Raw genomic sequence first — 26,987 nt, forward strand, 5'->3', positions numbered from 1 at the left:
ATGTTATTTACTTGGTAATCTCAAAAGCAGGCATAGGGTTTTCCGACCATTATGAATCAACGTAACAAAAACAGATTATCTGGTCATTATCACATTGCTGCTTGTGGGAGCTTGCTGTGCGCAAGTTGTCTGCCGCGTTTCCCACATTACAACAGTGACTACACTCCAAAAAGTACTTCATTGGCTGTAAAGCGCTTTGAGAAGTCCAATGGTCGTGAAAGGCGCCATATAAATGCAAGTTTCTTTTATTATAATTTTTTTAAATCCAAAGTTTAATAAAAGGGAAGCCACTTTGTGTTTTGGTTTCAGTTTTGGAGGCCCTACAATTCAAATAAATATTCATGACACTTAAGATTGATCCCGACAGAGTGTTCAAGTGTCTCCAAATAACACAGGAGCATGGATGTCTCTCCCGAATGGCTGGTGGACAATATGGATACATATCTAAAACGACTGCTCCTCCGACTCTACTGAAGAACAGAGATTAGTCACCAAATCACCAAGGAAAATAAATGCACAACCACCAACAGATTGCCAGGAAACACAGCTGCATACCAACTACTTGCCAAGGACAGAGACCACCCCACCCAAGCCACTATAGATTTAAATAAAGAGATATTCGGCAGCTAATTCATCACTAGACTGCTAATAATTGAGCACTTTCTTCTAAATATACTGGTACAAAAATATTATGATTTTACTGTTGCATAAAATTACAATGTTCACCTATGCTGCGGTGGGTCCCACCACAGGCACTATTGGGAGGAACTATTTGGGGATGCAACACCTGCTACACAGTCACTGATGAAATATTAGTAAATGCGCAAAGGCATCCTGGATTGATTTAGCATCTGTTTCTTCCTCGTTCCCCCTCTGTCCCCTGCAAATGTTTTTGATGATCCATCCAAGAGTAAAGCCATGCTATGTGTGAATGACAGGAGAAAAATTGTACCAACCACTCTACGGATGAGGTCTGATAGCTAAGAAATGGTGCTGTCAGTCAAGGACTGGCAACTGAATATAACTTTCAAAATGAAAACGACAGAAATACCATTAAGTACTTTAATACAGAAACTGCCGTATTCTTCCAAAGTGGCCAGGTTTAGCAATAGTTGAAAAATCCCTCACAATTTGAGTGTCCATTACTGCAAAGCCAAACAATTATTATTCCATCTTTATATTATCTTCATGAAAAAAAGGCTTGTTTTCTTTTGTTTGCAGAGTTCTAAGAGGCACTTGTTAGAAGAGGCACATTTTAGCATGATAAAATGTCTTTCAACATAATTTACATCACACCATGTGTTCATACACAAACAAGACAAGGTTTGGCAAGCATGTTTTTGTCCTGTTTCCACCAATTTCATACCTTCTCCTTCTTCTCTCTTGAAGGCATAGACAATAATATTAACTACACTTCAAAAGTGATTCTTTGGATGTGAAGTCCTTTCGGATGTTCGGAGGATATTAAAGACCCTATATAAATGCAAGTTTTCATTCCTAGCAGACGGTTTCATATGCACCTGTGACCTTGCATTACATTGCCAAAAAGGCCCTTCTTCATGCGTGAATCTGAACAGTGAGTTCAGGCAAGCTATTCAGAGGTAAGCCTAATTCTATTCTCACCCAAAGTCCACAAACATGCAGTACGAGCCCTGCTTGGCAATCAGTCACATGGACAATGATCAACTTTCCCCTACCTAATCCAACATGCCAAGGCCAAATGTAGCACCCCTATCACTGTTCTTGGTGAGATCAGCCAGCTCAGCACAGATCAGGATTGAACCTGGGACTTTCTGGTCTGTATGGGTTGGTAACTCACTGGTTTAACCAACAGCTAAGCCATTGAGGGAACAGATAAAGCCCCTTTAATGTTGTTTAAAAGGGGAAAAAATAATTCTAAATACACCATAACTGATATTCCACACATTCTGCAACAATTAATTATCCAAACTGCTTTACATAATTTTTGAGGTTTAGATTGCTTTGTAGTTACACATGAACAGTATTCACAAATTTAAAAATTTCAAGAAATACTTTGGCAGAGGATATTAAATTACAACTGTAGACTTCAAAAGTTATGTTTTTTTTTAAACTTTTGCATATTTCATAGATGACCAAATATTAAAAAATATGACCAAATATGGCTGTAGAAATGTAACAGAATTTCATGCACAAATTGTTTATTTATGGAATGGCTGATGGAGTCACAGACTTGAGTTATTGCAGTGCATTAATATTGGATTTCTAGGATTGGTGAGAGAGGGTGGATAGGGTACTGAAAATATAATGGCCCAGATTTTGCGTTAAGAATAACAGTGAGGCTAACAGCGCTCATCATTATTATGCAATAAATCGAACAGCAACTTCCGGTGTCTGCACGTGTGCAGTTAAACGCAGAAATCAGGAAGTTTTTGTTACCCTGCTCCTCCACAAGCTGTGCTCCATCGGTACCTCGCCGATGGACTCGGCATTGAAATCCATGTAAGGGCGTGAAGTGGCTGTAATTACCCACTGAACATGCCAGAAAAAGTTAGGGCTGGTGCATTCAGGTGTGAGTGATTCTTTAATGGCGTGATAAGTTTTAATTACTGCCAAATAACCTCTCTAGCACTGAAAATTTAATTTTACAAATGTAGAGTCTCATTCCTTCAGAATGTAATTATTGTTGAAGATCTAAAAAAAATTACATTTTACTTTTTCTTTGTCTCTTATCTCTCTCTCTTCATCCCATCTTTCTTTCCCTCACTTTATTTTGCTTTCTGTACATGATTTTACAATTAATTAAATATTCTAATTTATACTTCCTGGTTTAGACTCTGAAAAGTCTGTGAGCAGCTGTAAGTGTAGTGAATGGCGAATGCCGTTCCTTTGCCACTGACCACAAAATCTGGGCCAATGTGACTATTCTGGGTGCAGTTGTTCCAGCAATTCATTTTTTAAAACAAACAAAAGCACATAATGGTTAATCCTGCATTTCATGGTATAATCAATTTGGGAGGATTTTTCTGAAGCATAAGGGGCTATGCTAACTTTCCAACTAAACAACTGGACTCCAAGGTCATGAACTGAACTAGAGTCTATCTTCACTCTGATAAATCCTCCAAGAAATGAGCCAGGGTTCTTCTTTTGCTGATAATGATGTGACACTGATCCAATACTTCACTGCTTCCTCTAATATGTGGTACGGCAGGCTTTGCTGATGATAACCACCTGCATAATTTTTGCCTGCTTTGGTTTGGCAGCAGTTGCTGAATGGCATGTGCTTACTGTGGGTAGTGGGCACCCTGCCTGGTTGCTGAGAACACTATTGTACTTGTTGGCTACATACCCCTCTGCTAATGTATCTTTTTCCCCAATGTCCCATGTGTTCACATGCCTTTCATTTCACTACCCAGTTTTTGTGCTGTCCATTGTCTTTGAAATATGGCATCAAAAATGAATTTTTAAAAACCACAAGCACTTCAGCTTTACTAATTAACAGCTTGGATGAACTAAATAGCTTGGATGAACTAAATATGGTTACCAACAACAGCATCTTAGAGTATCTGGAGAGATTACAGAGAGAAAGTGATTTTTTTTAGGAATCAAATTATTGTAAAAATAACATTTTAAAAAGTACACAATATAAAATCTATTATGTATTACTAAGATTTTCTTTTTAAAAGTGTGCGACGCAGCTTGCTTGATGAACCTAATCAATTACTGGATTATCCCAAGTTGCAAACACAGTAAGAACTTTACAGTGGACTACAATGGTTGATATTTATGAAGTGCTTTATAAATGGGTTTAAATGACAGCAAGTCGAAGATGAAGCAAAAGAAAACCTGGATTGTACAACATTGATTGAGAATGAGGTAACCACAGTCAACAGTCTCAAATGGCAAGGATCAAGGGTTGACCGAGTATACAGCCACTTCTACCACTTGATAAATTTTTAATGATATACACAAGATGGTCTGAACATAAGCCAATTTAATCCAGCCTATGTCAGACTGTAAACTCGAGGTTCTATTATCATGAGAAAAAGTCACAGGACTGTATTGCCGCACAGTTCATATTTCATCAAATCAATAAATGAAATTCTGCTCTGTTCTTCTTCGGTGCACTCAGTAAATTAGCAGGGCAAAAAAGAAAGAGAGTCTCGAGGGAGTGGAAAGACCTGTGAGTTGCACTACTGAAATTTTCTAATTTGAGGCAAATTAAATAAGAGATGGATGCAATTGAATCAAATTGTTGACAGATTCTTATGGAATTATCATAAAACTAGATTTAGTGCCATTAATGTGGCAGCTTTTAAAAGCATTTACAATGCATGCTTGTAATGAAACTGTCAGGTAAGTAAAACCACACACAGTGATGTGCTGTTATTATGACAGGTACAGCAGACCCAGCAGAACTAACACAATTGTCTATCAAAATTTTTTCATCAAAGAAACCTCAAACTCTAATCACTTTTCAAAATCATATTCCATGTTGTAGATTGCAGTCAAATGGAGGACCCTAATAAATAGCATGTTTGAGATTTTGTTTTACTTGGAGAATGTTCCCCGCAATTTTCCTCTGTCCTCCCTCATGAAGATGGTGGTGCTGAATACAGACAGCCTTTCAGTACCTCACTCAAATAATCATTCTTTATGTGTGACCAAAGATAAATTAATGCCACCAGGAGACTTGACCATGGAGAGCATCACATATACATCCACTATGTTGTCACCGGACATCTGTACACGTACGCTATGCCAGCAGGGGTCACTGGATAGTAATCAGGAAAGTGTACCTCTCTAGATAGAAGCACTAAAACCAACTGTAGCAGCCTAACTACTACTCAGTTGAGATCAGCTGCACTAGCACAGGCCAGGGATCAAAGCTGGGAACTACTAGTCTTGATAGCTTACTGAGCACCAGACAGTGCCTTAACTCACGTGGCTACTTGGGGAACAAAAGTCATTGACCCAATTTTCCCACCCCTCCTTATGTCGGCACTGGGCAGGTGCAACACATACTGGACTAAGCTGAGTAGTGCTGAATTTTGGTGAGCTCTCCAGCAGGGTCTTGTTTTGGGAAACTGGGGCAGGAAAGAGGAGCTGCTCCACCCACTGGCGTGGAGACTTTTAGCTGTTGTTGGAGAACAGCAGCCAGAAGGCCTCTGTACCAAAGAATCAACCAGAATTTTTGAAAAAGTTTAAAATCCCAACCTTTGATTTGCTTCCAGGCTCCCTCAGACTATCTAATCCAAGGGGGGTCCTGGAACAAGCTCCTCCTGTCATCTTTGTGGGTGCCACTGTATCCGGGTGCCCCATTGAAGTTCAGGAAATAGAACTGCAAAGCTGAGAATGCATCCCTTCCACCCACCTCATTATCCTAACAACACTGGACTTACACCCATTGTAGGTGCAAGTCCAGGAAATTCTGAGACAATATAAAGGGGTGGAGACCCGCCATAACAGGTCTCCGCTTTCTTTTTCATGACCTTTGCATCCAATGAACATGCATTCCCCAGGGACAACAGGTAGGAAAATCTGCCCCACTGTGTTAATCATTAAAAAAACACTAGCTCCATATGGGTTCCCTTAATTATGTTTTACAGTACCCAGCTTTCAAAATTCACACATCTGTTGATCTGGAATCGTTGTACACCACGTGCAGATGGAATGATAGTAAGAAATGTTAGCAATTAACAGGTTAAAGTCTGAATGGTATTTCTTATTTTATATAAACTTCAATTTGATCAAAAATGTAAACTTTACAAGTGGCTCAGTCAATGATAATGGTGCTTTCCTCTATGGACTTTGTGCGCCACTGTTTAGAGGTTTGAATCTACCAGACCAATGTGATCCACTTCATTCAATCAAACTAGCCCACTAAGTTTGACATTATCACCTCAGATGAATGATTCAAATCTGCTGCACCAAATCTCAGGTGAGTTTTATTGATGGTTTTGTGGACTCGTCAAGGGCAGTAGATGTCTTTGCTGGGAATGGATCAATATCCAGTTATATCTCCATTGTCAGCATCAAAATCTCGCAAGTCAGGTAATTGCAGGTTAAAGCTCTCTATTTCACATCAACAATGCGTCTTAATGAACATCAGAAAAGCACCTCCTTGATACAATAGCAAAAAATCTTTCCCATATTTCTGTTTCTGATTACCATTCAGCAACCCCTGGTAGAAATGGATTCTGAATACGGACAAGGTCTGGTTTTGCTGTCGGCCCCTCCCATTCTAAACAAACAGTCAAATGGCCTGCTAATGCTCACACATGAATAACGGCCTTTTAAACAAGATACTGGAAGGTGCTCAGTGTTGTAGATTTCACCATTTTAAAAAGACAGAAAAAGGAAAAAAAAATTGTTGAGAAAAAAATGCACCCCTACCCTTTCCTTCTCACCTATCGAGTATGCACACCTCCAATTTCCTAAATCTTTGAGGATGTAACAAACAATGTGGATAAAGGGGAACCAGTGGATGTGGTGTATTTGGACCTCCAGAAGGCATTTGACAAGGTGCCACATAAAAGGTTACTGCACAAGATAAAAGTTCTTGGGGTCGGGGGTAATATATTAGCATGGATAGAGGATTGGCTAACTAACAGAAAACAGAGAGTCGAAATAAATGGTTCATTCTCCGATTGGCAACCAGTAACTAGTAGGGTGCCGCAGGGATCAGTGCTGGGACCCCAACTATTTACAATCTATATTAACAACTTGGAAGAGACGGAGTGTAACGTAGCCAAGTTTGCTGACGATACAAAGATGGGAGGAAAAGCAATGTGTGAGGAGGACACGAAAAAATCTGCAAAAGGATATAGACAGGCTAAGTGAGTGGGCAAAATTTGGCAGATGGAGTATAATGTTGGAACGTGCGAGGTCATGCACTTTGGCAGAAAAAAATCAAAGAGAAAGTTATTCTTTAAATGGAGAAAGATTGCAAAATGCTGCAGTACAGCGGGACCTGGGGGTACTTGTGCATGAAACACAAAAGGATAGTATATGCAGGTACAGCAAGTGATTAGGAAGGCCAATGGTATTTTGACCTTAATTGCAAAGGGGATGGAGTATAAAAGCAGGGAAGTCTTGCTACAGCTATATAAGTGATTGGTGAGGCCACACTTGGAATACTGCGTGCAGTTTTGGTTTCCATATTTACGAAAGGATATGCTTGCTTTGGAGGCAGTTCAGAGAAGGTTCACTAGGTTGATTCTGGGGGTGAGAGAGTTGATTTATTAGGAAAGGTCGAGTAGGTTGGGCCTCTACTCATTGGAATTCAGAAGAATGAGAGGTGATCTTATCGAAATGTATGAGATTATGAAGGGGGCTTGACAAGGTGGATGCAGAGAGGATGTATCCACTGATGGGGGAGACTAGGGCATGATCTTAGAATAAGAGGCTGCCCATTTAAAACAGATGAGGAGAAATTTCTTCTCTTCGAGGGTTGTAAATCTGTGGAATTCGCTGCCTCAGAGAGCTGTGGAAGCTGGGACATTGAATAAATTTAAGACAGAAATAGACAGTTTCTTAAACGATAAGGGGTTATGGGGAGCGGGAAGGGAACTGGAGCCGAGTATCATAATGGCTTGGACTCTACAATCTCTGCTCACACACCCATTAATTTTTCCTTAAGCTCATTATTGCCCAGGTCACAAAGATCAGTTTTCAGTACAATGAATGAATGCAGGATAGTTTAGTATATGCTAGATTTGAAGAACAAGCATTGAAACATCTCTAAAATCACTTGATCTCTCACAAGTGGTGCTCAGACCTAAATGACGGTAACCAAATCTTGCACTTGCTCAAAAACACCACTTTCAAAAGTTCCCACTTACATATCCATGGCATTCTTGCTCTCACACATACTGCACACTGTAATCAGTCAAGTGCACATGTCCCCGTCACTAGTTCTTGCACAGCAATGGTATTCTCACACATGCATACCACTTGTATCAGAAGATCAAGATGTAGAATCAGTTTGGGCGGAGATAAGAAATAATAATAATAAGGGAAAGTCACTGGTGGGAGTAGTCTATAGGCCCCCCAACAGTGGCTACACTGTAGCACAGAGTATAAATCAAGAAATAATGGAGGTTTGTAAGAAAGGTAAAGTCATTGTCAACATCTTCACCGAGGCGTACGAAAGCTTGGGCCATACACTATACATCCATAAAACAAAGGTCCTCCACCAACCTGATCCCCTCACACAGCACTGTCCCCAAGTCATTAAGATCCACGGCGTAGCCCTGGACAACATGGACCACTTTCCATACCTCGGGAGCCTTTTATCAGCAAGGGCAGACATCGACGATGAGGTTCAACTAGTGCGCCAGAGCAGCCTTCGGCCGACTGAGGAAGAGAGTGTTCGAAGATCACGCCCTCAAAACTGGCACCAAGCTTATGGTCTACAGGGCTGTAGTGATACCCACCCTCCTGTATGGCTCAGAGACATGGACCATATCAGTTGACACCTCAAATCACTGGAGAAATACCACCAACGATGCCTCCGCAAGATCCTGCAAATATCCTGGGAGGACAGATACACCAACATCAGTGTTCTCGATCAGGCCAACATCCCCAGCATCGCAGCACTGACCACACTTGACCAGCTCTGTTGGGCGGGCCACATTGTCCGCATGCCGGACACAAGACTCCCAAAGCAAGCGCTCTACTCGGAACTCCTACATGGCAAGCGAGCCCCAGGTAGGCAGAGGAATCGTTTCAAGGATACCTACAAAGCCTCCTTGATCCCCACCGACACCTGGGAGTCCCTGGCCAAAGACCGCCCTAAGTGGAGGAAGAGCATCCTGGATGGCGCTGAGCCTCTTGAGTCTCGTTCGCTGAGAGCATGCAGAAAACAAGCGCAGGCAGCGGAAGGAGCGTGTGGCAAACCAGACTTCCCCACCCATCCTTTCCTCCAACGACTGTCTGCCCCACCTGTGATAGAGACTGTAATTCCCGTATTAGACTGTACAGTAACCTGAGAACTCACTTGGAGTGGAAGCAAGTCTTCCTCGATTTCGAGAGACTGCCTATGATGCGACGGCAATAATCATGGGTGATTTTAATCTTCATATTGATTGGACAAATCAAATTGAGGAAGAGTTCAGAGTGTATTCAGTATGGTTTCTTAGAACAATACATTGTGGAACCAACCAGGGAGCACATTATTTTAGATCTGGTAATGTGTAATGAGACTGGATTGATTAATTAATTATCTCATAGTAAAGGATCCTCTTGGGAAGAGTGATCATAGCACAGTAGAATTTCAAATTCAGTTTGAGGGTGAGAAAGCTGGGTCTCAAACTAGCGTCCTGAACTTAAATAAAGGCCATTTAAAGGTATGAAGGCAGAGTTGCCTAAATTGGACTGGGAAAATAGATTAAAGGGTAAGACGGTAGATGTCTTGGGTGGGAAAGCAAGTTGTGAGGAGAACACAAATAATCTGCAAAGGAATATAGATAGGCTAAGTGAGTGGGCTAAAATTTGGCAGATGGAGTATAATGTGGGAAAATGTGAGGTTATCCACTTTGGTAGGAAAAATAAAAAAGCAAGTTATTATTTAAATGGAGAGAGATTACAAAATGCTGGAAGTAGAGGGTTCTGGGGGTCCTTGTACATGAAACACAAAGTTAGCATGAAGGGGGTATCTTATGAAGAAAGGTTGAGCCTTTACTCATTGGAGTTTAGAAGAATGGGAGGTGATCTTATTGAAACGTACAAGATTTTGAGGGGCCTTGAAAAGGTAGATGCAGAGAGGATGTTTCCCCTCATGGGGGAATCTAGAACTAGGGAGCATAGTTTCAGAATAAGGGGTCACCCATTTAAAATGGAAAATAGGAGAAATTTCTTCTCCGAGGGTCGTGAATTTTTGGAATTCTCTACCTCAGAGCTGTGGAGGCTGGGACATTGAATATATTTAAGGTGGAGATAGACAGATTTTTGAATGATAAGGGAGTCATAGGTTATGGGGAGTGTAGTGTATGTAGGCACCTTTAGTAATGACTCCATGAGGCAGAGTATGATGCTTAAACTGGGTAGACCTTTATTTGCAGCTCCTGAGTGAGGACAACAAGCTGTGAGTTCCTTTTTATACTGGGTTGCCTGCAGAGTGCAGGTAACCCTTAGGTCTCCAGCAGCAGCACCCTCTGGTGTACCGGTAAGATGTGTGTAGTGTAAGGGTACATTTAGTGTTGCATAATAGTGTTACAGACATCACACAGTAAACAGGCGTGCATACACAACAATACTCCCCGCTAAGCATTTTTCATATCCTTATTGTCATGCCCAGGGGAGGTGATCAGTGGTGGGCTATGGGAGGTTGTGGTGAGGGTTGTGTGGTTGCCAGATGTGACCCGTGCTTGAGGCAGGCCTCGTACGTTTCCCCCCCTCACACACAGACCATGTGGGTGTCACTGTTGTGGGATCTCTCAGAGGGGGTAGCCACGGCAGCAGTGGGTGGTGTGTATACACAGTGATGTGGGTAATTGTGGGCAGGGCCACTAGACTGGGTGGGCTTCTTGTCCACCGCTGTTGTGGGGTGGTGGGCAAGGCCACAAGACTGGTTGGGCTCCTTGTCCACCAATTGGGATGAGGGTCAGATCATCCCAGGGTTTGCCAGGGAAGCTGGAGGGTATTGGCCTCATGCTCCTGGTGTTGGCCCTGGTGGCCAGGGGTTGTAGGACTGGTCTGGTGCAGGTTGCCATTGGTGGTGGCTGGGCTGCCCATTGACCACTGTAGTGGGTGTGCTCCCATTGGCTGTGTGTGTATCCTGCAAGGGCATCACAATCGTTTCTAAGGTCCAGGCTACATGGTCAAGTAGCCTGCTGGACCTGGGGGTCTCCCACAAGGGGATTCCATTGGCATCAGCATGGTCCTTGTAGGACCCAATGTCCTTTGGCAGTGTCCTATCGGTATACATGACACCTTGGCTCTGATCACACATAGTCGAGCCTGCATTATACATTCTAGCATTTGCATCACTTTTGGGTGTCCTAGTTTCAACAGACATGGTTACATTAGGCATTTCAAATTCTCTATTACTGTTAAGCATAATAAACTTGTTCTTAACCTTACGGACACCTGCATTCATCTCATTAATCACATTAGTTAAACCAGCATCACAATTCATGGTTATGTTGCATACATTTTCATACTTGCATCCTTTAATTGCATCTTTAGCTTTAAAGTCCGTGTACTCAAATAGTTGAAACCACCCCTTTAAATTTTTTTGGTTACTGATCTCCTTTAAGGGAGCCTTCAAATCCGATTGGTGTCATATGATGCTGCTCCAATGCTCCTCGTGGTACGGCCGCAGCCATTTTGATTTTAGGTTCTGCTGTTTGTGGTACTGCAGTCATTTTCTGGCCCTGCTGCAGGTAGGCTGTGGTGGTCTTTTCTTCCACAGGTTCGATCCTGGATGTTGGGGATCCATTTCTTTCGTCAATATTCACCTCTTGGAGTCCTGCCTCGGCCCGGAAAGTGGAGTTTGGATCCTCGGTCCTGGAGATTTCACCGTGGTGTTGTGGAGTCGTCGCCGTGCCGTCGAGCTGGACAGTGGAACCTCCAGATGCAGCGATGGATCCATGTTCGAGGTCGATTGCCGGAGCCCGGAGGCCTGAGAGCAGCTTCACTTGGACAGGATGCAGTTGTGGTCGATTGGCAGGATTCATCCAAAAGTTCTTCAAAAGGTCGTTTGGCTCATCGCAGACTGGCTCGCCCGTGTCGCTCTCCATAGAAACTGGGACCCCGTCGACGTCTACTTTCATCGTCCACGGAGAACTTTCGTTGGAGCAGGTTTGAGTTCCATACTCTTCTTCCAGGGGTTGAGCAACTTCACTTCCTTCTGTGTCGGAGCCCGGTTGATCAGTCAACTCATCAGAGACGCGGTGAGTAAAGCTTTTTCTGCACATCCTTTGAAGGTGCCTTTTCTCTTTGCATGCATAGTCTTTGTAGCGGCACTGGTGGGCCCTGTGGTTTCCTCCACAGCACCAGCCGGTTTGCCCCATGTGGCGGACTCAGGGCAGCGTTTCTGCCCTTAAAAGTATCAATGCGGTGCACTGCTCTTGTCGGTTTAGAGTCTCTTAGTGCTTCATTTAGGTTGTCGCCAAAGTCGCACGGTGCAGCCAGTCTCCTTGAGTGTTCCAATCTTTCTACAAAAGCATCCCAATCTTCCCCATCAGTAAATTGCTGAAAGACGCAGAGATTCGACATGCTGGGCTTGTGGTTCGTGACCTCGTATTCCAGTTGTAGTGTATGTAGGCACCTTTAGTAATGACTCCACGAGGCAGGGTATGATGCTTAAACTGTGTAGACCTGTATTCCTTTATTTGCAGCTCCTGAGTGAGGACAACAAGCTGTGAGTTCCTTTTTATACTGGGTTACCTGCAGTGTGCAGGTAACCCTTAGGTCTCCAGCAGGAGCACCCTCTGGTGTACAGGTAAGGTGTGTACAGTGTAAGGGTACATTCAGTGTTGCATAATAGTGTTACAGACATCACACAGTAAACAGGTGTGCATACACAACAGAGAGCAGGCAGGGAAATGGAGTTGAGGCTAAGATCAGATCAGCCATGATCTTATTGAAAGGCAGAGCAGGCTCGGGGGGCCAAATGGCCCACTCCTGCTCCTATTTCTTATGTTCTTATGTTCATGGGTGTGCAAAGAATTTAAGTTACAGAGCAAAAGGAAGAAGAGTGGGACTTTGGCCTAAGATACCAACTTGGAAGAGTGAAATATTGGTTGGGAAATTTCCAGCTGTCCCAGGCAGTGATTGTACCAGTGCCATTTAGGAACAATGTCAATTTATGGCTCTACAAAAATAAGGAGTTGAAGTCGTTGGCCCGGATTTTATTATCGGCAGAAGGAACGTCACTCAGCGTTAACCTCGCCAACAGCTCCCCACAATATTTTCCTCAGGCTTCTCAGCGGAGATGTGCTCTAATCCAGTGCAGCGCCCACTACACGGAATCTGTGGTGTCCATGAGCAGGTCATGTAACAGTGAGGCTCTTCAACCAACCAACCAACCAATCAGACTGAAGAAACCTCACCAAGACAGAGTCTAAACCAGGAAGTATAAATTAGATTTAAATCATGTACAGAAAGCAAAATAAAGATTACAGTCAAAATACAAACTTGAGCATCTTTGATGAACAACACTCCTAGCCTCAAGAGTTTACACCAGCCCCATGTTTTACAGTTGCAGAAATGTCTCATAGCCAACTTGTAACAAAATTCCGAAAATATTCCAACCCAATTTAAAAATGCAATAAAGTTTTCTGTTTTGTTACTATATAATCAAATCATTTGTACAGAAGGGCCAACACATGTCAGCAACAAAGAAAAAAGGCAGTTGTTAGCACTATCATTGTAGAAACAGGTGTCCACAAAATATTATTTGTAGCATGGCTGCTGTAATTTCCCGCTCAGCAAACACTTACATACATTAATAAAAGATGAAAGGACGTACACGCTCAGTTTTAGCATCGCAAGGCAATACCTTTACTTTGGTCATGGACTCTAAATAGGGCATCTACATCACTAAGAGGTCAGCTTTCAAAAATTTATGACTGCATAATGATGCATCTGGCAGGTAAGCACAATCACTTCACCAAAATATAAGTGAGAATCATCTAACGTATTAATCAGTCTCACACTGGTGCTCAGCATTGTAACACATCTGGGTTCACAAAGGAGTTCATACATCATTGAAACTTTGAGGCTAGGTTCAATTTTCTATTTGGAGACCTGTATTAAAAACTACAGAAAGTACTTTTTTTCTTCGCTAAATTTTGTCTACTGAATGTTTTGAAACTAAATTTAGTCTCTTATTAATCTACCTACCGATAGTTGCACAGCATTCAAGAACAAAATTATCAGCCCAAGCTCAAAGATGGCATTAGTTGGCTAAATTTAACCTAAATTACTATAATTACCACTTTTTAAATAACCAGTTAGAAAGAATTAGCAACTTGTCTATATTTGTTTAAATGTTGTTTTTCTGTTGCTAGTTAAAATATTTTATTTAATATTCTGGAGAAATATGCATTATTGTTGCTCTAGACTCTGGGTATTTCCATCAGCTTTCAGTCACAAAAGTCTTAAATAACCAGTAACAATTAATCAGCAAGAGTCAGCAATTATGTCAGGTGATATGACTTCCACCTTGAGGTCATGTGTTATTAAACAAACCCCTGACTTAAATACGGAATTAGCTTGTTCAAAGCACAGCCGATGGGGAAATAATTGGCAGCCAAAAAGGTTGTGCATTTTTTTTTGTATCCTAAATCAGTTTACTCTTTAGGGACTCTTCACCCACCATGGCACACACCTCTGCCCAACTGAGAGCAGACAGCTATGTGCTCCCAAGCTTCTGCCTATACATACTGTAACTTGCTGCCAACTGGTGCACAAGAGCAGTCTAGGGTTAAACGTTAATGAATTTTCCCTCCCTTACTGCATGAATGTCTTTTTCTGCACTGGGCAACTTCCTGTCACCCCAGTCAAATACTAAGAGCCAATTTCTTAAACTTGCCATGCAGCTAATTAGAGACAAACTCATATCTTGCACTCCATGGCACTTCATCCCCAGGTCCCTTCAAAATATATACAGGCGCAAAATTTCAAATGTCATTGGTAATAGCATTCTCGCCTCGGAGTCAGAAGGTTGTGGGTCCCACGACAAAGAGCACATAATCCAGGCTGATCCTCAGTACTGCACTGAGGGAGTGCTACACTGTCGGAGGTGCCATCTTTTAAATGAGACATTAAACCGAGGCCCAGTCTGCCCTCAGGTGGACGTAAAAGATCCCACGGCACTATTTTGAAGAAAAGCAACGTCCTGGATAATATTTATCCCTCAACCAACATCACTAAAACAGATCATCTGGTCATTCATCATCATGTGCCCTTAAAGAAAAAGGCTGGGAAAAATAATTCTAGAGCCCCTTGGATGTCTAGGGACTTGCAGGGGAGGATTAAGAAAAAAAGGGACGCTTATGTCATATATCAACAGCTAAATACTATGGAATCTTTAGAAGAATATAGAAAGTTAAGAGGTAAAATTAAAAAAGGAGATTAGGAATGCCAAGAGAGAGCACGAGAAATTCTTGGCCAGTAAAATTAAGGAAAACCCCAAGATGTTCTTTAAATATATTAAGAGTAAGAGGGTAACTAAAGAAAGGCTGGGCCTATTAAAGACGATGGGCCCAAGTTTCCACACGATAAAAAACGGGCGCCCCTCCGAGTTGGGCGCCCGTTTTTCGCGCCTAAAACGGCGCCGGAAAAAAAACTCGCAATTCTGGAGCGTTCTGCAGCTCCTTGTCCGTTTGGCGCGGCACCCAGGGGGGCGGAGCCTACACTCGCGCCACTTTTGTAAGTGGGAGGGGGCGGGTACTATTTAAATTAGTTTTTTTCCTGCCAGCAACGCTGCGCGTGCGCGTTGGAGCGTTCGCGCAGTGTGAAGGAAACATTGGCACTCAGCCATTTTTGTAGTTCTTTGTAGCTGTTTAATTTTTGAACATTTTTTAATAAAAGCACATTGCCATCAGCACATCAGCACTTGCAGCCTTCTCACTGTCTCCTTCCCCCCTCCCCCATCCGCGGGAAGAACGGGCGCCTCCTCCCCCATCCGCGGGAAGAACGGGCGCCTCCTCCCCCCCCCGCGGGAAAGAACGGGCGCCTCCTCCCCCGCGGGACGAACGGACACCTCCTCCTCCCCCCCCCCGCGGGAAGAACGAGCGCCTCCTTCCCCCCCCCTCCCCCCGCCCCCCGCGGGAAGAACGGGCGCCTCAGGCTGACTGCAGCATTCTCTGTGCCTGAAGCACTTTCACACAGGTAGGAAGATGGTTTATTTAATCTTTTCTTTGCTTATAAATGTTTATTCAGGTTGGATTTATTTGTATAATATTTGTAGAAGTATAAATAAGGATTTATTGTAGAATTTAATGACTTCCCTTTCCCCCCCCCCCCCCTCCCACCTCTTTCTGGACGCCTAATTTGTAACCTGCGCCTGATTTTTTAATGTGTAGAACAGGTTTTTTCAGTTTTACAAAAATCTTCACTTGCTCCATTCTAAATTAGTTTGGAGTACGTTTTCACTGTGGAAACTTTGAAATCAGGCGTCAGTGGCCGGACACGCCCCCTTTTGAAGAAAAAATTCTGTTCCAAAGTAGAACTGTTCTACCTGACTAGAACTGCAGAAAAAAAATGTGGAGAATTGCGATTTCTAAGATAGTCCGTTCTCCACCAGTTGCTCCTAAAAATCAGGCGCAAATCATGTGGAAACTTGGAAAGGCAAGGATTAATTAGGGACAGTCAGCACAGATTTGTTAAGGGAAGATAGTGTCTGACTAACCTGATTGAATTTTTTGAGGAGGTAACCAAGAGGGTCGATGAGGGTAGTGCGTACGATGTAGTATATATGGACTTTAGCAAAGCTTTTGATAAGGTCCCACATGGTAGACTGGTCATGAAGGTTAAAGCCCATGGGATCCAGGGCAAAGTGGCAAGTTGGATCCAAAACTGGCTTGTTGTTAGGAAGCAAAGGGTAATGATTGATGGATGTTTTTGTGACTGGAAGGATGTTTCCAGTGGGGTTCTGCAGGGCTCAGTACTAGGACCCTTGCTTTTTGTGGTATATATCAACAATTTAGATTTGAATATAGGGAGTAGTTACAGATGGCATTAAAATTGACTGTGTGGTTAATAACGAAGAGGAAAGTCATGGGCTGCAGGAGGATAGCAATCTACTGGTCAGGTGGGCAGAGCAGTGGCAAATGGAATTTAATTCAGAGAAGTGTGAGGTAATGCACTTTGGGAGAGCTAATAAGGAAAGGGTATACATATTAAGCGGTAAGCTACCTAATAGTGTAGATGAACAAAGGGACCTTGGAGTGCTTGTTCACAGATCCCTGAAAGTAGCAGGCCAGGTGGATAAGTTGGCTAAGAAGGCATACAGAATGCTTGCCTTTATTGGCCGAGGCATAGAAGAGCAGGGAGGTTATGCTTAAATTGTATAATACTTTGGTTAGGCCACAGCTGGAGTATTGCGTGCAGTTCTGGTCGCCGTATTATAGGAAGGACGTGATTGCACTAGAAAGGGTGCAGAGGAGATTTACTAGGATGCTGCCTGGAATGGAGAATCTTAGTTATGAGGACAGATTGGAGAGGCTGGGTTTGTTCTCATTGGAACAGGAGGTTGAGAGGAGACCTCATTGAGATGTACAAAATATTGAGGGGCCTGGACATAGTGGATAGTAAGGGTCTATTTCCATTGGCAGAGAGATCTATTACGAGGGGGCATAGTTTCAAGGTGGTTGGTGGAAGGTTTAGAGGGGATTTGAGGGGAGCTTCTTTACGCAGAGGGTTGTGGGGATCTGGAACTCGCTGCCTGGAAGAGCGGTGGATGCAGAAACGCTCACCACTTTTAAGAGATGGTTGGAGGGGCACTTGAAGTGCAGCAACCTGCAGGGTTACGGGCCTGGAGCTGGTAATTGGAATTAGACTGGATGACCTTTTGTTGGACGGAGCAGATATAATGGTAAGTACTGCAGGGAATAGAATATGGCCAGGGTGATCTCCTGGACTAGTTTCGATTGCCTGGATGGGTCGGAGAGGAATTTTCCCAGATTTTTTTTCCCCTAAATTGGCCTGGGTTTTTAAATCTGATTTTTGCCTCTCCCAGGAGATCACATGGCTCCAGTTGGGGTGGAGTGTCGAATGTTTTAGTATAAGGAGTGTCGCAGTCGTGGTGAGGCGGATTGGTTGGGCTGGGTGTTCTTTGCCTTTCCGTCATTGTCCATAGGCTTATATGTAACCTTTAGGGCTGCTGACCAAGGGCCATGTGGCTCTTTGTCGGCCGGTGTGGACACGATGGGCCGAAATGGCCTCCTTCTACTCTGTAAATTTTTGTTTCTATGAAGACTGATATTCTCAGAGAGGAATTTCACTTGCATGACCAGACTGCATAGAGTACATCAAAACCCATCAAACTCTGCACATCTATTTATTGTTCACATTTAGAAATGAATTAATTACACGCTTTCAATAATATGTGCTCCTGTTATAATACTGGTGTAGATATTGTTATTAAATATAAAACTAAAGCTGGTCAACACACTGCACAACTACATAAGGAGATATTGCAACTTCTTTTTCTACCAATTACACGATGTTTGAAAAACAAAGTATAATTTTTTAAGTTATACAACATTTTAAAAAGTGACAATTCACAAGAAGCACACTTTGCAGCAGCATCTACTGGCAAGAATAACCCAGACTGAAAATGCAATAAAATCACATGCATTGAACTCTACATATAACTCATAAAATGTCTTATAAATCGTCTTAGAATTCAGATGACAGTTATAACATCATGAAGTTATCTGATTCTTCCCACCCCTCCATGAGATTGCTGCCTTCTAGTTACTCCCAGGTATACATTACCCTTTATATAGCAATTCTCAACTTCTGCAATATTGTTGTAAGCTCTAAATATTTAAATGCTTCAGATATTTTCTTACCCAGAAACTACCATTCCATTGCATGAGTGTGCATCACATAATATTCCTCCCACATCATATTGCAACTGGCTTGCAGCTCCAATACGGTTCTGTTGGAAATAAAAGACCTTATAGAACATCAAAAAAAGCAATCTGAATGAGACACATTTAAATGTCATGTTCACAACAAATTCTTGAACACAATGTTTGGTCAAAATAGTCAACACAACATTGGATTTCTACTGGTCATGTGCAACTATAGGCCACAGAAGGTCATTGTGGGCTTTAAGAGCTAATATAAAAATGCAGTTTGGGTGTGCTCAAGAATACCAGCCAAATGAAAAGATTGAGCACTGTGTTGTCTACGATGCTGATGACGACAACTTACATTCATAAGCACTGTTCACATATAAGACTGTCTCAAGGAGCTTTACAATGAGGGGGAATGGAACACTGAACAGGCCGTGAAGAAACTTGGGGCAGGGAAAAGGACAAGAGAGTTATAATAATGTTTTTTTTTTAAAAAGGAGGCTTTTGAAGGCTGGGAGAGAGGCAGCAAGGCAAAGAGGTTTTTGAAAATATCAGCAGTCAAGGGAACAGTGACTGGAAGATCAGCCTTTGATGGTGGCATGGAGGGAACAACATACATGCAGTAATTTGGAGTAAAAGTATGGTGTCGTCTTAGACATATGGCTGGAGATTTCCCAGATGAAGTGGAGCAAGGTCTTGGAAAAGGTAGGAGATATTAAATAACAAAAGGATGATGGTGCACGGCAAAAGGGGATGGTAATGGGACAAGTAAAGAAACAAAATATGGGTCCAGAGCAGCTGTAAATGGCAACCGCAGAATTATTACCAACAGCTGCTGTCTGAAAAAATGGGAACAGACATGATGATCTGAAGTTGTTGAACTCAATGTCGAGTCTGGAAGGTTGTCAAGTACCTAATCAAAGGATGAGGTGCTGTTCCTCGAAATTCCGTTGAGCTTAATTAGAACAGTCTAGACAGTCAAGAACAGAGCGGTCAGAGTGGGAGTGAGAATTAAAATGACAAGCGATCGGAAGCTCAGGGTCATGCTTGGGGACTGAATGGAGGTGTTCCGCAAAGCGATCACCCAATCTGCGCTTGGTTTTCCCAATGTAGAGGAGACCGCATTGTGACTCCAACAGAGAGCGGTCAACTCTGGGTCCCTCCCCAATTCCCCTACTTTTTTCAAAATGGAGTATCTCCATGTATGTTGATATCACAAGGACAAATTAAAACTAACTGCAGCATTGATCCTGAAGTCTCATCAACATGGGAGCCATCATCATTTTGGTTATCCTGAGAGTGTTATGTCTATATTAGTGGAAGAGTGTTCCGTTGCCTTCCACTAACATGACTTTCTTCAAATAGTATAAGGTTCCGGAAAAAAAAGTGAAAATAGAGAGAGTCCAATAGACATGAACTGGTATGGAGGATTTACTATGCATACCCATCCAAAAAGCTGAATTAGCTTCAGTAAATACAAGCATTAATCCAGATGTTCCATCAATCGGAACACTTCAAATCTATATACTTATTCTGCTCCCTTCCATTGGCTATATTAACGAGTCTTCCAAGACATTCAAAATTGTCAATCAGCACTTTGAACAAAAATATTTAACGAGAAAGTAAATAGAAACAGGGAAGACAATAAAATATTTAAGATCATTATAGTGGTATAAACCACGATAACCACCTTATTGGGGTTTGATTTTGAGAAGACAACCGGGTAAAGAGTAATGCTCCAAAAATTAAACCATAATGTCTGATAAATCGATCGTTTGTAATCTGTTGACAATACATTATTTTCTCAGATCACCACTGCAGAAAAGATAAAAGCATATACACATGAATATTAAATTACAATCTTACTTCAAAATCAATTAATGTCACTAGGAACTCAACTTTACTTGCAACAATTATAGAAACATAGAAATTTACAGCGCAGAAGGAGGCCATTTCGGCCCATTGTGTCCGCGCCATTACAAAGATAAAATTAATACAAAATCTTCATGGGTAAAAGTGTGATTAAAATGATTAACATATAATCTACCAGAGGAGTGAGTCTGCCTTCAGGGATTGGAAATCCAAAAGGTGAACTGTCAGCAATCTAATTGTTTTTTTTACAATGCAGCACATTATTTTGCTTACCTCAAAGTGTAATCAATCTTATTACTTGTGCATAAAACACTAACATTTAAATTGGGAACACTCATTGATCGTGCATTATTTGAATTGAGAAACCTAAAGTGAATAAGTGCAAGACAACTAGCAAAGCCAAAAAGAGAAGACTAGGTAAATCAGGAATTAAGGATACAAAATGGTGCAGTTCCATGTATCTTAAACAAGTGGTTAAATATTATTCTCCATTTTAATTCATAATTTTTAAATCACAATAAATTGCTTACCCATGTGTGAATATAGAATGGTGCTAAAAGGGGAGAAATTGGGCTACTTTGCGGCAACTGGGTGCAAATGTGTTTGGGACCGGGTGCGGCGTTGTTATCGACTCCCGCCATATTGGGCGGGAGTTTAGTGGCGGCACAACTACACCTGTAGATCGTGACGTCATTGTCAGGCACATTGACCCGGCCCCTAAATTGGGTTTCACCCCGAAGCAGCGATAACAGCAACAGCTCAAGGGGATGCGTATCGGGCAGCCGGTCACCACCGGGACGAAAATTAAAGGGGAGGTGGCCATTATGCTGAAAATAAAACTCACCTTTTCGTTGCTGCTCCTGATGCGGTTTCTTCACAGGGTCGGGGCCGCGATCGCTCAGCCCAGTGCGGCACCCCCACTCCCCAGTGGTCTAGGTAGGTGCCGCCTTCTTTTGCAGAGTATGTAGCATGGGCCCTTCCCTTGAATTGAAGGAAGAACCCCTCGGCACACCAGCTCTACTTGGCCCATTGCGGAGTGCTACTGAGGTGTCCGCTGCGTTACCGCTCCAGAAAGGAAATGGAGCATTTGATTTAGCACTCCATTTCCTTCCAGGGCATTAACCTGAATTTAAATCGAGCGGGGCGGGACTTCTGCACCTGGCGCAAACTTTCGCACCTCCCGGATGTTGCCGCCCCCAAACAGGGCGATATGGAATTTCTAGGCCAAATTGTTTAAAAATAAGGAAATTATATTTAAGTCCTATAATTAAAAGGTAATCATTAAAAGGAATAATCAAGACATAAACGTTGGGGATAAGCTCCATTATCCATATAGGAAGTCTAAAATTGGATGAAATTATTAATCCTAACTGAACCACAATATATTCACTGCGCTGCTTTTGTTATTTATATGTAATTTCAAAATGAATGCTTGTAAACAGAATCCCATGACTTCATGAACATGCTTTAAAAAAAAAAGTCCTGTCGTGAATCAGCTACTTTACTGGTTTTTGATTCTCTCAACATGGATAGTTGTGCTCACTATGTTGCGTGAACAAATAGTGTAAAATGTCCAGGTATACTGGCGTTGGTAATTTAGTATTAGACAACGTCTTACTATGAAAAAAAAATAATGAAACACAAAGAAAATGTTTCAAGGCTTTGATTGACAACAGCTTCCTTACCAATACTTCCATAAATTCAATAAAGGAGGTAAAAATCGTCCCTTTGTGCTACTGTCATGATACATGCCAGTGCTTTTATATAAAACTGAATGTAGAGTGAGAGCGAGTATGAGAGATGACGTACAGGAGCACAATTTAAAAAAATGTTTTGTTCAGGCCACTGCGGTAGGGATACTGGCTGGCAGCTAAAATGCTAGCAAGAACAAAAGTAACCAGTAACTTGAGCATCACATCATGAGGCGATTCTGCTATACTGAAAATAATGTGTTAATAGAGATCGGTCTTGTTTCAAAACAGAAGAGACTATATGGGCTAGAATTTCCTATCAGCCCGCCAGCACCCGATCGCCGCCCAAAAGACCGCTAAGACTGGGAAGATTACCGACAGTGAAAACTTCCCCCAAAAAATAAGAAAATCTGCCGAACGAAAAACATGGGCCGTGCACCCCCATTCTGAGCAAAAAAGTGCAATTTTAATTTAGGATCGATTGGGCGGTTCGTAAAATAGGAGAAAAATTTAAAAATTAATAAAACTTTACCTCGCGGCTACGGGTTGGGCCTAACACCAGAAAAAGAAAAATAATTTTTCAAAAAAAATCAACTAAAACAAATAAATCAAAAAAACATTCCCATGACACTTTAAAATGAAATCACCACAGCACATTTGTGAAATAATTCGTAAAAAAAACAATTTTTCTTGCCGAGGTACTCACCTACCGCCTAGCTCCGTTGATCCTCGTGGGCATTTTTATTTATTTATTTTTTTAAAAACTTACCTACGGGTCACCGCTCAGCCAAATATCGCTTCAGGGCGATCTCAGGATGGTGCCGCCGGCATTACACTCCCCAGCGGTACCTTGAAACCGCCGATGTAACCCAGGTAAGGAAATTGTCACTCACCTGATACCGCCCACAATGGCCAGTACCGCCCAGAAACCGGGCGGTAAGCAATTGGAAATTCCAGCCCTCAATTTAGTATTTCTTCTTTGGACTTTAGTAGTTAGGCAACTTTGTGGCCATTTTAATTTGTTACCAGATGGTGGGAACAGCTAGTCTAAATGAAATATATACATCCCCGACTTGAAATAGCATTTATTCATAAAAGGCAGATAAATCACCTCTGCATACGTGGACTGCTTAACAAATGGTCGATGCAATGTTCACCCAGGTATTAGAAGTAACCAGGGCATTAATTGATTCTGTCCATCTATGTCCTATGCAATCAGCTCACCCAAGGAAAGGCCATCACTTTCTGTATGAGTTGCTTTGTTTCACAGGAGTAAGCTTCATAATCAGCAAAATATGCCAGGCAGTTTTTAAATATCCCTTTGAAAGCTATTCACCATTGGCTATTTTACTTAATTATTAAAGATACTCTTTTGATCTTCCTTTGTCTCTGTTCAGACTTCAAAAGGAAAAAAAAAGAGTGATTACAACTGTTGCCCCAGATCCAAAGTTTCTTCAGTGATTCATTTCTTCGCCAGGCAGCCAAGGAGCTGGGACTGGTGAAACACTCCTTGCCTTTCCGAATTCACATAAACACTTTGTATCATGGACACCGATCCAAAGTAAAAACTTATTGTTTGACATTTTCTGCAGTATTGAGAGGCATTTTATTATTTTAAAACAAAGACTATTACCCAAGCATAAACATCTGCTGTGTTTGCTCTTACTTCTGTTTACAGTACTAGTACACCCAATTTGTAGTTTGTTATTCAAGATTTATGATCTGCTGGAGTGTTACTTGTGCATTAGTTGGAAAATCAGGAGCTTATGGTTGTAGTGCAGTCCTACTAAGAAAGCCCTATTCAGCCAGCGCCTCGCTACCAACCGGACGACTCCCAGTGACCCACAGTGCCTAGTCTGCCCTCAAGGCTTCCATAATTAGCGTCTGCTCGGTCACTTGACCAGTAAACACGAAGACTGGTTCAACGAGAACAAGGAGATCCGGGAGCTAATATGCTGCAAGCGCAAGGCATTCTTGGACTGAAAACAGCAACACAACTCGAGGGCAAGAAAGCAGCTCTACAGACGTTTAAAGGCAGAGGTCCAACAGAAAGCCCGCGACCTAAAGAACAGATGGTGGGTGGAGAAAGCACAAGAAATCCAGCAGCTAGCCGACAACCACGACGTGCGAGGATTCTTTAGCGCAGTCAAGACGACCTACGGCTCAAGCACCCAAGGCCCTACCCCATTGCTGGCCAAGAACGAAGAGGTGCTCATCAAGGACAGAGAGGCAGTCAGTGCCCACTGGAGGGGCACTTCGAGGATCTCCTTAACAGAGACCCTGTCTTTAATGTTCGTGTCCTCAAGTCCATCCCGCAGTATGCCACCCACCACCATCTCAGCACAACCCCAGCCTGGCATGAGGTTGAAAAGACCATCTGACAACTGAAGAACAAGGCATCAGGAGCAGAAGCACTAAAACATGGCGGAGAAGCACTACTGGCGCGGATTCATGACCTCATCTCTCTTACCTGGATGGAGATCATGCCAGGAGATCTCAGAGATGCTGTAATCGTGACCATCTTCAAGAAAGGTGACAAGTCTGATTGCGGTAACTACAGAAAGAGTCTCCCTGCTGTCTACCACCGGGAAAGTCATCGCAAGAATCCTCCTCAATCGCCTTCTCCCTGTGGTTGAAGAGCTCCTCCCAGAGTCGCAATGCGTATTCCGCCCACTAAGGGGCACAACAGACATGATCTTCACCATGCGGCAGATACAAGAGAAATGCGGGGAACAGCACCAACCCTTATACATGGCCTTCTTTGACCTCACAAAAGTCTTCGACATAGTCAACTGTGAGGGATTATGGAGCGCCCTCCTCAGATTCGGCTGCCCTCAAAAATTTGTCACCATCCTCCACCTGCTCCACGATGACATGCAAGCTGTGATCCTGACCAATGGATCCACCACAGACCCATTCCACATTCAGACTGGGGTCAAGCAAGGCTGTGTCATCACACCAACGCTCTTCTCGATCTTCCTTGCTGCAATGCTCCATCTTATCCTCAGCAAGCTCCCCGCTGGATTGGAGTTAAATTACAGGACAAACGGGAATCTGTTCAACCACCGCTGCCTTCAGGTCAGATCCAAGGTTGTCCCGTCCTCGAATTACAGTACTCAGACGAAGGCCGAACTCCAAGCCATCGTCAGCATCTTCACCGAGGCGTACGAGAGCATGTGCCTTACACTAAACATCCTTAAGATAAAAGGTCCTCTACCAACCTGCCCCCGCTACACAGCACTGATCCCGGTTATCAAAATCCATGACGAAGTCTTGGACAATGTGGACCATTTTCCATACCTCAGGAGCTTACTGTCAACAAGGGCAGATATCGACGACGAGGTCCAACACCGCCTTCAGAGTACGAGTGTAGCCTTTCGTCGCCTGAGGAAGAGAGGACCTCAAACCCGGTACCAAGCTCATGGTCTATAGAGCAGTAGTGATACCCGCCTTCCTATATGGCTCAGAGACATGAACTATGTACAGCAGGCACCTCAAGACACTGGTAGTATCACCAATGTTGCCTCCACAAGATCCTACAAATCTACTGGCAGGATAGGCGCACCAATGTCAGTGTTCTCACACAGGCTAACATCCCCAGCATCGAAGCATTGACCACGCTCGATTAGCTCCACACCGTCCACATGCCTGGCACGAGACTCCAAAAACAAGCGCTGTAGTCGGAGCTCAGACACAGCAAGCGAGCCCCAGGTGGGCAGAGGAAACGTTTCAAGGACACTCTCAAAGCCGCCTTGAAATAGTGCAACATCCCCATCGACACCTGGGAATCCCTGGCCCAAGATTGGCCAAAGTAGGAAAAGCATCCGGGAAGGCACTGAACACAGAGTCTCTTCGCCGAGAGCAAGCTGAAGCCAAGCGTCGACAGTGAAAGGAGAGGCAGGCAACCCAGGCTCCCCAACCTCCCGTTTCTCTAACCACCATCTGCCTCACCTGTGACAAGAGACTGTAGGTCCCGCATTGGACTCTTCAGTCACCTGAGGACTCAGTGTGGAAGCAAGTTATCCTCGACTCCGAGGGACTGTCTAAGAGAAGAGTTCAGTGCATACTTCATGGGCAAAGAGGTTCATTAATATGGTTGTATTTCAATTCATCGGGAGCATAGGCTTGCCTGTGCAAATGGTCCTTGGCCACTGGGCCCGAAAAAGTAGTATTTGGACTGTACCCTAATCCTAAACCCATCTTAACTGAAGCGGTAGGATGCTGCGAGATTTATTCTGGAGTGTCATACCATTTTATTTGGAAGTATGGCAATGATTGATACGCACAAGACGGTGCCTAGAATACAATATATAAAATCGATAAATTGGTGTAAAGAAATAATAACTTGATTGAGAAAAGAAAGCAGTTGCATTTCTACACTGCCCCGAAGAGCTTCACAGCTAAGAATTACTTTTAAATTGTAGTCACTTTTGTTATGTATGCATATATAAGCAAATATGGTAGCTAATGTGTGCACAGCAAAGTCCCACAAACAGCAATGAGATACATAAGCAATGAGAGCATAAATTAGAATATGGTAAAAACCCATGAAGACAAATTTTTCACAGGCCCATTCAGCATTGCATTCTAAAAATAATCTTGAAAACGATCCTGTTTAGTGCTAGTTGTAATGAACATTCAAATATGTTTTCTGCTGGAACAGAAAAGCATCTTGTATTCCAAATTAGATTGTTATAAATTATATTTATAGCTGATTTGCCAACAGAAGCAAAATGAGCCAGCCAGCTTAGATTTTTCTTCCTCTGCCCACCCACCCATTATAAAAATATTCAAGGTTTCACAGCAGGAAGTCAATTTTAAGATCATATTGTTGGTGTGTTCATGCTGCTGATCATTCTTCATTCTATGGGCTTTTGATGATCACAAAGTTATAAGTCAGGGCAAA

General features: G+C 42.8%; 1 protein-coding gene across 2 annotated transcripts in view; it reads right to left on the reverse strand.

Moving 5' to 3' along the window:
• Positions 1-26,987, reverse strand: part of fbxw8 (F-box and WD repeat domain containing 8) — a 165,561-nt gene that overhangs the window by 127,212 nt on the left and 11,362 nt on the right. For both annotated transcript variants that reach the window (XM_070887708.1, XM_070887707.1), the window contains exon 4: positions 18,510-18,598. In XM_070887708.1, coding sequence (XP_070743809.1) covers positions 18,510-18,598 — 89 coding nt within the window. The remainder of the gene's footprint in view (positions 1-18,509; positions 18,599-26,987) is intronic.

This window comes from Pristiophorus japonicus, chromosome 8 (genome assembly GCF_044704955.1).
Source record: "Pristiophorus japonicus isolate sPriJap1 chromosome 8, sPriJap1.hap1, whole genome shotgun sequence".
In the NCBI taxonomy this organism is placed as follows: Eukaryota; Metazoa; Chordata; class Chondrichthyes; family Pristiophoridae; genus Pristiophorus; species Pristiophorus japonicus.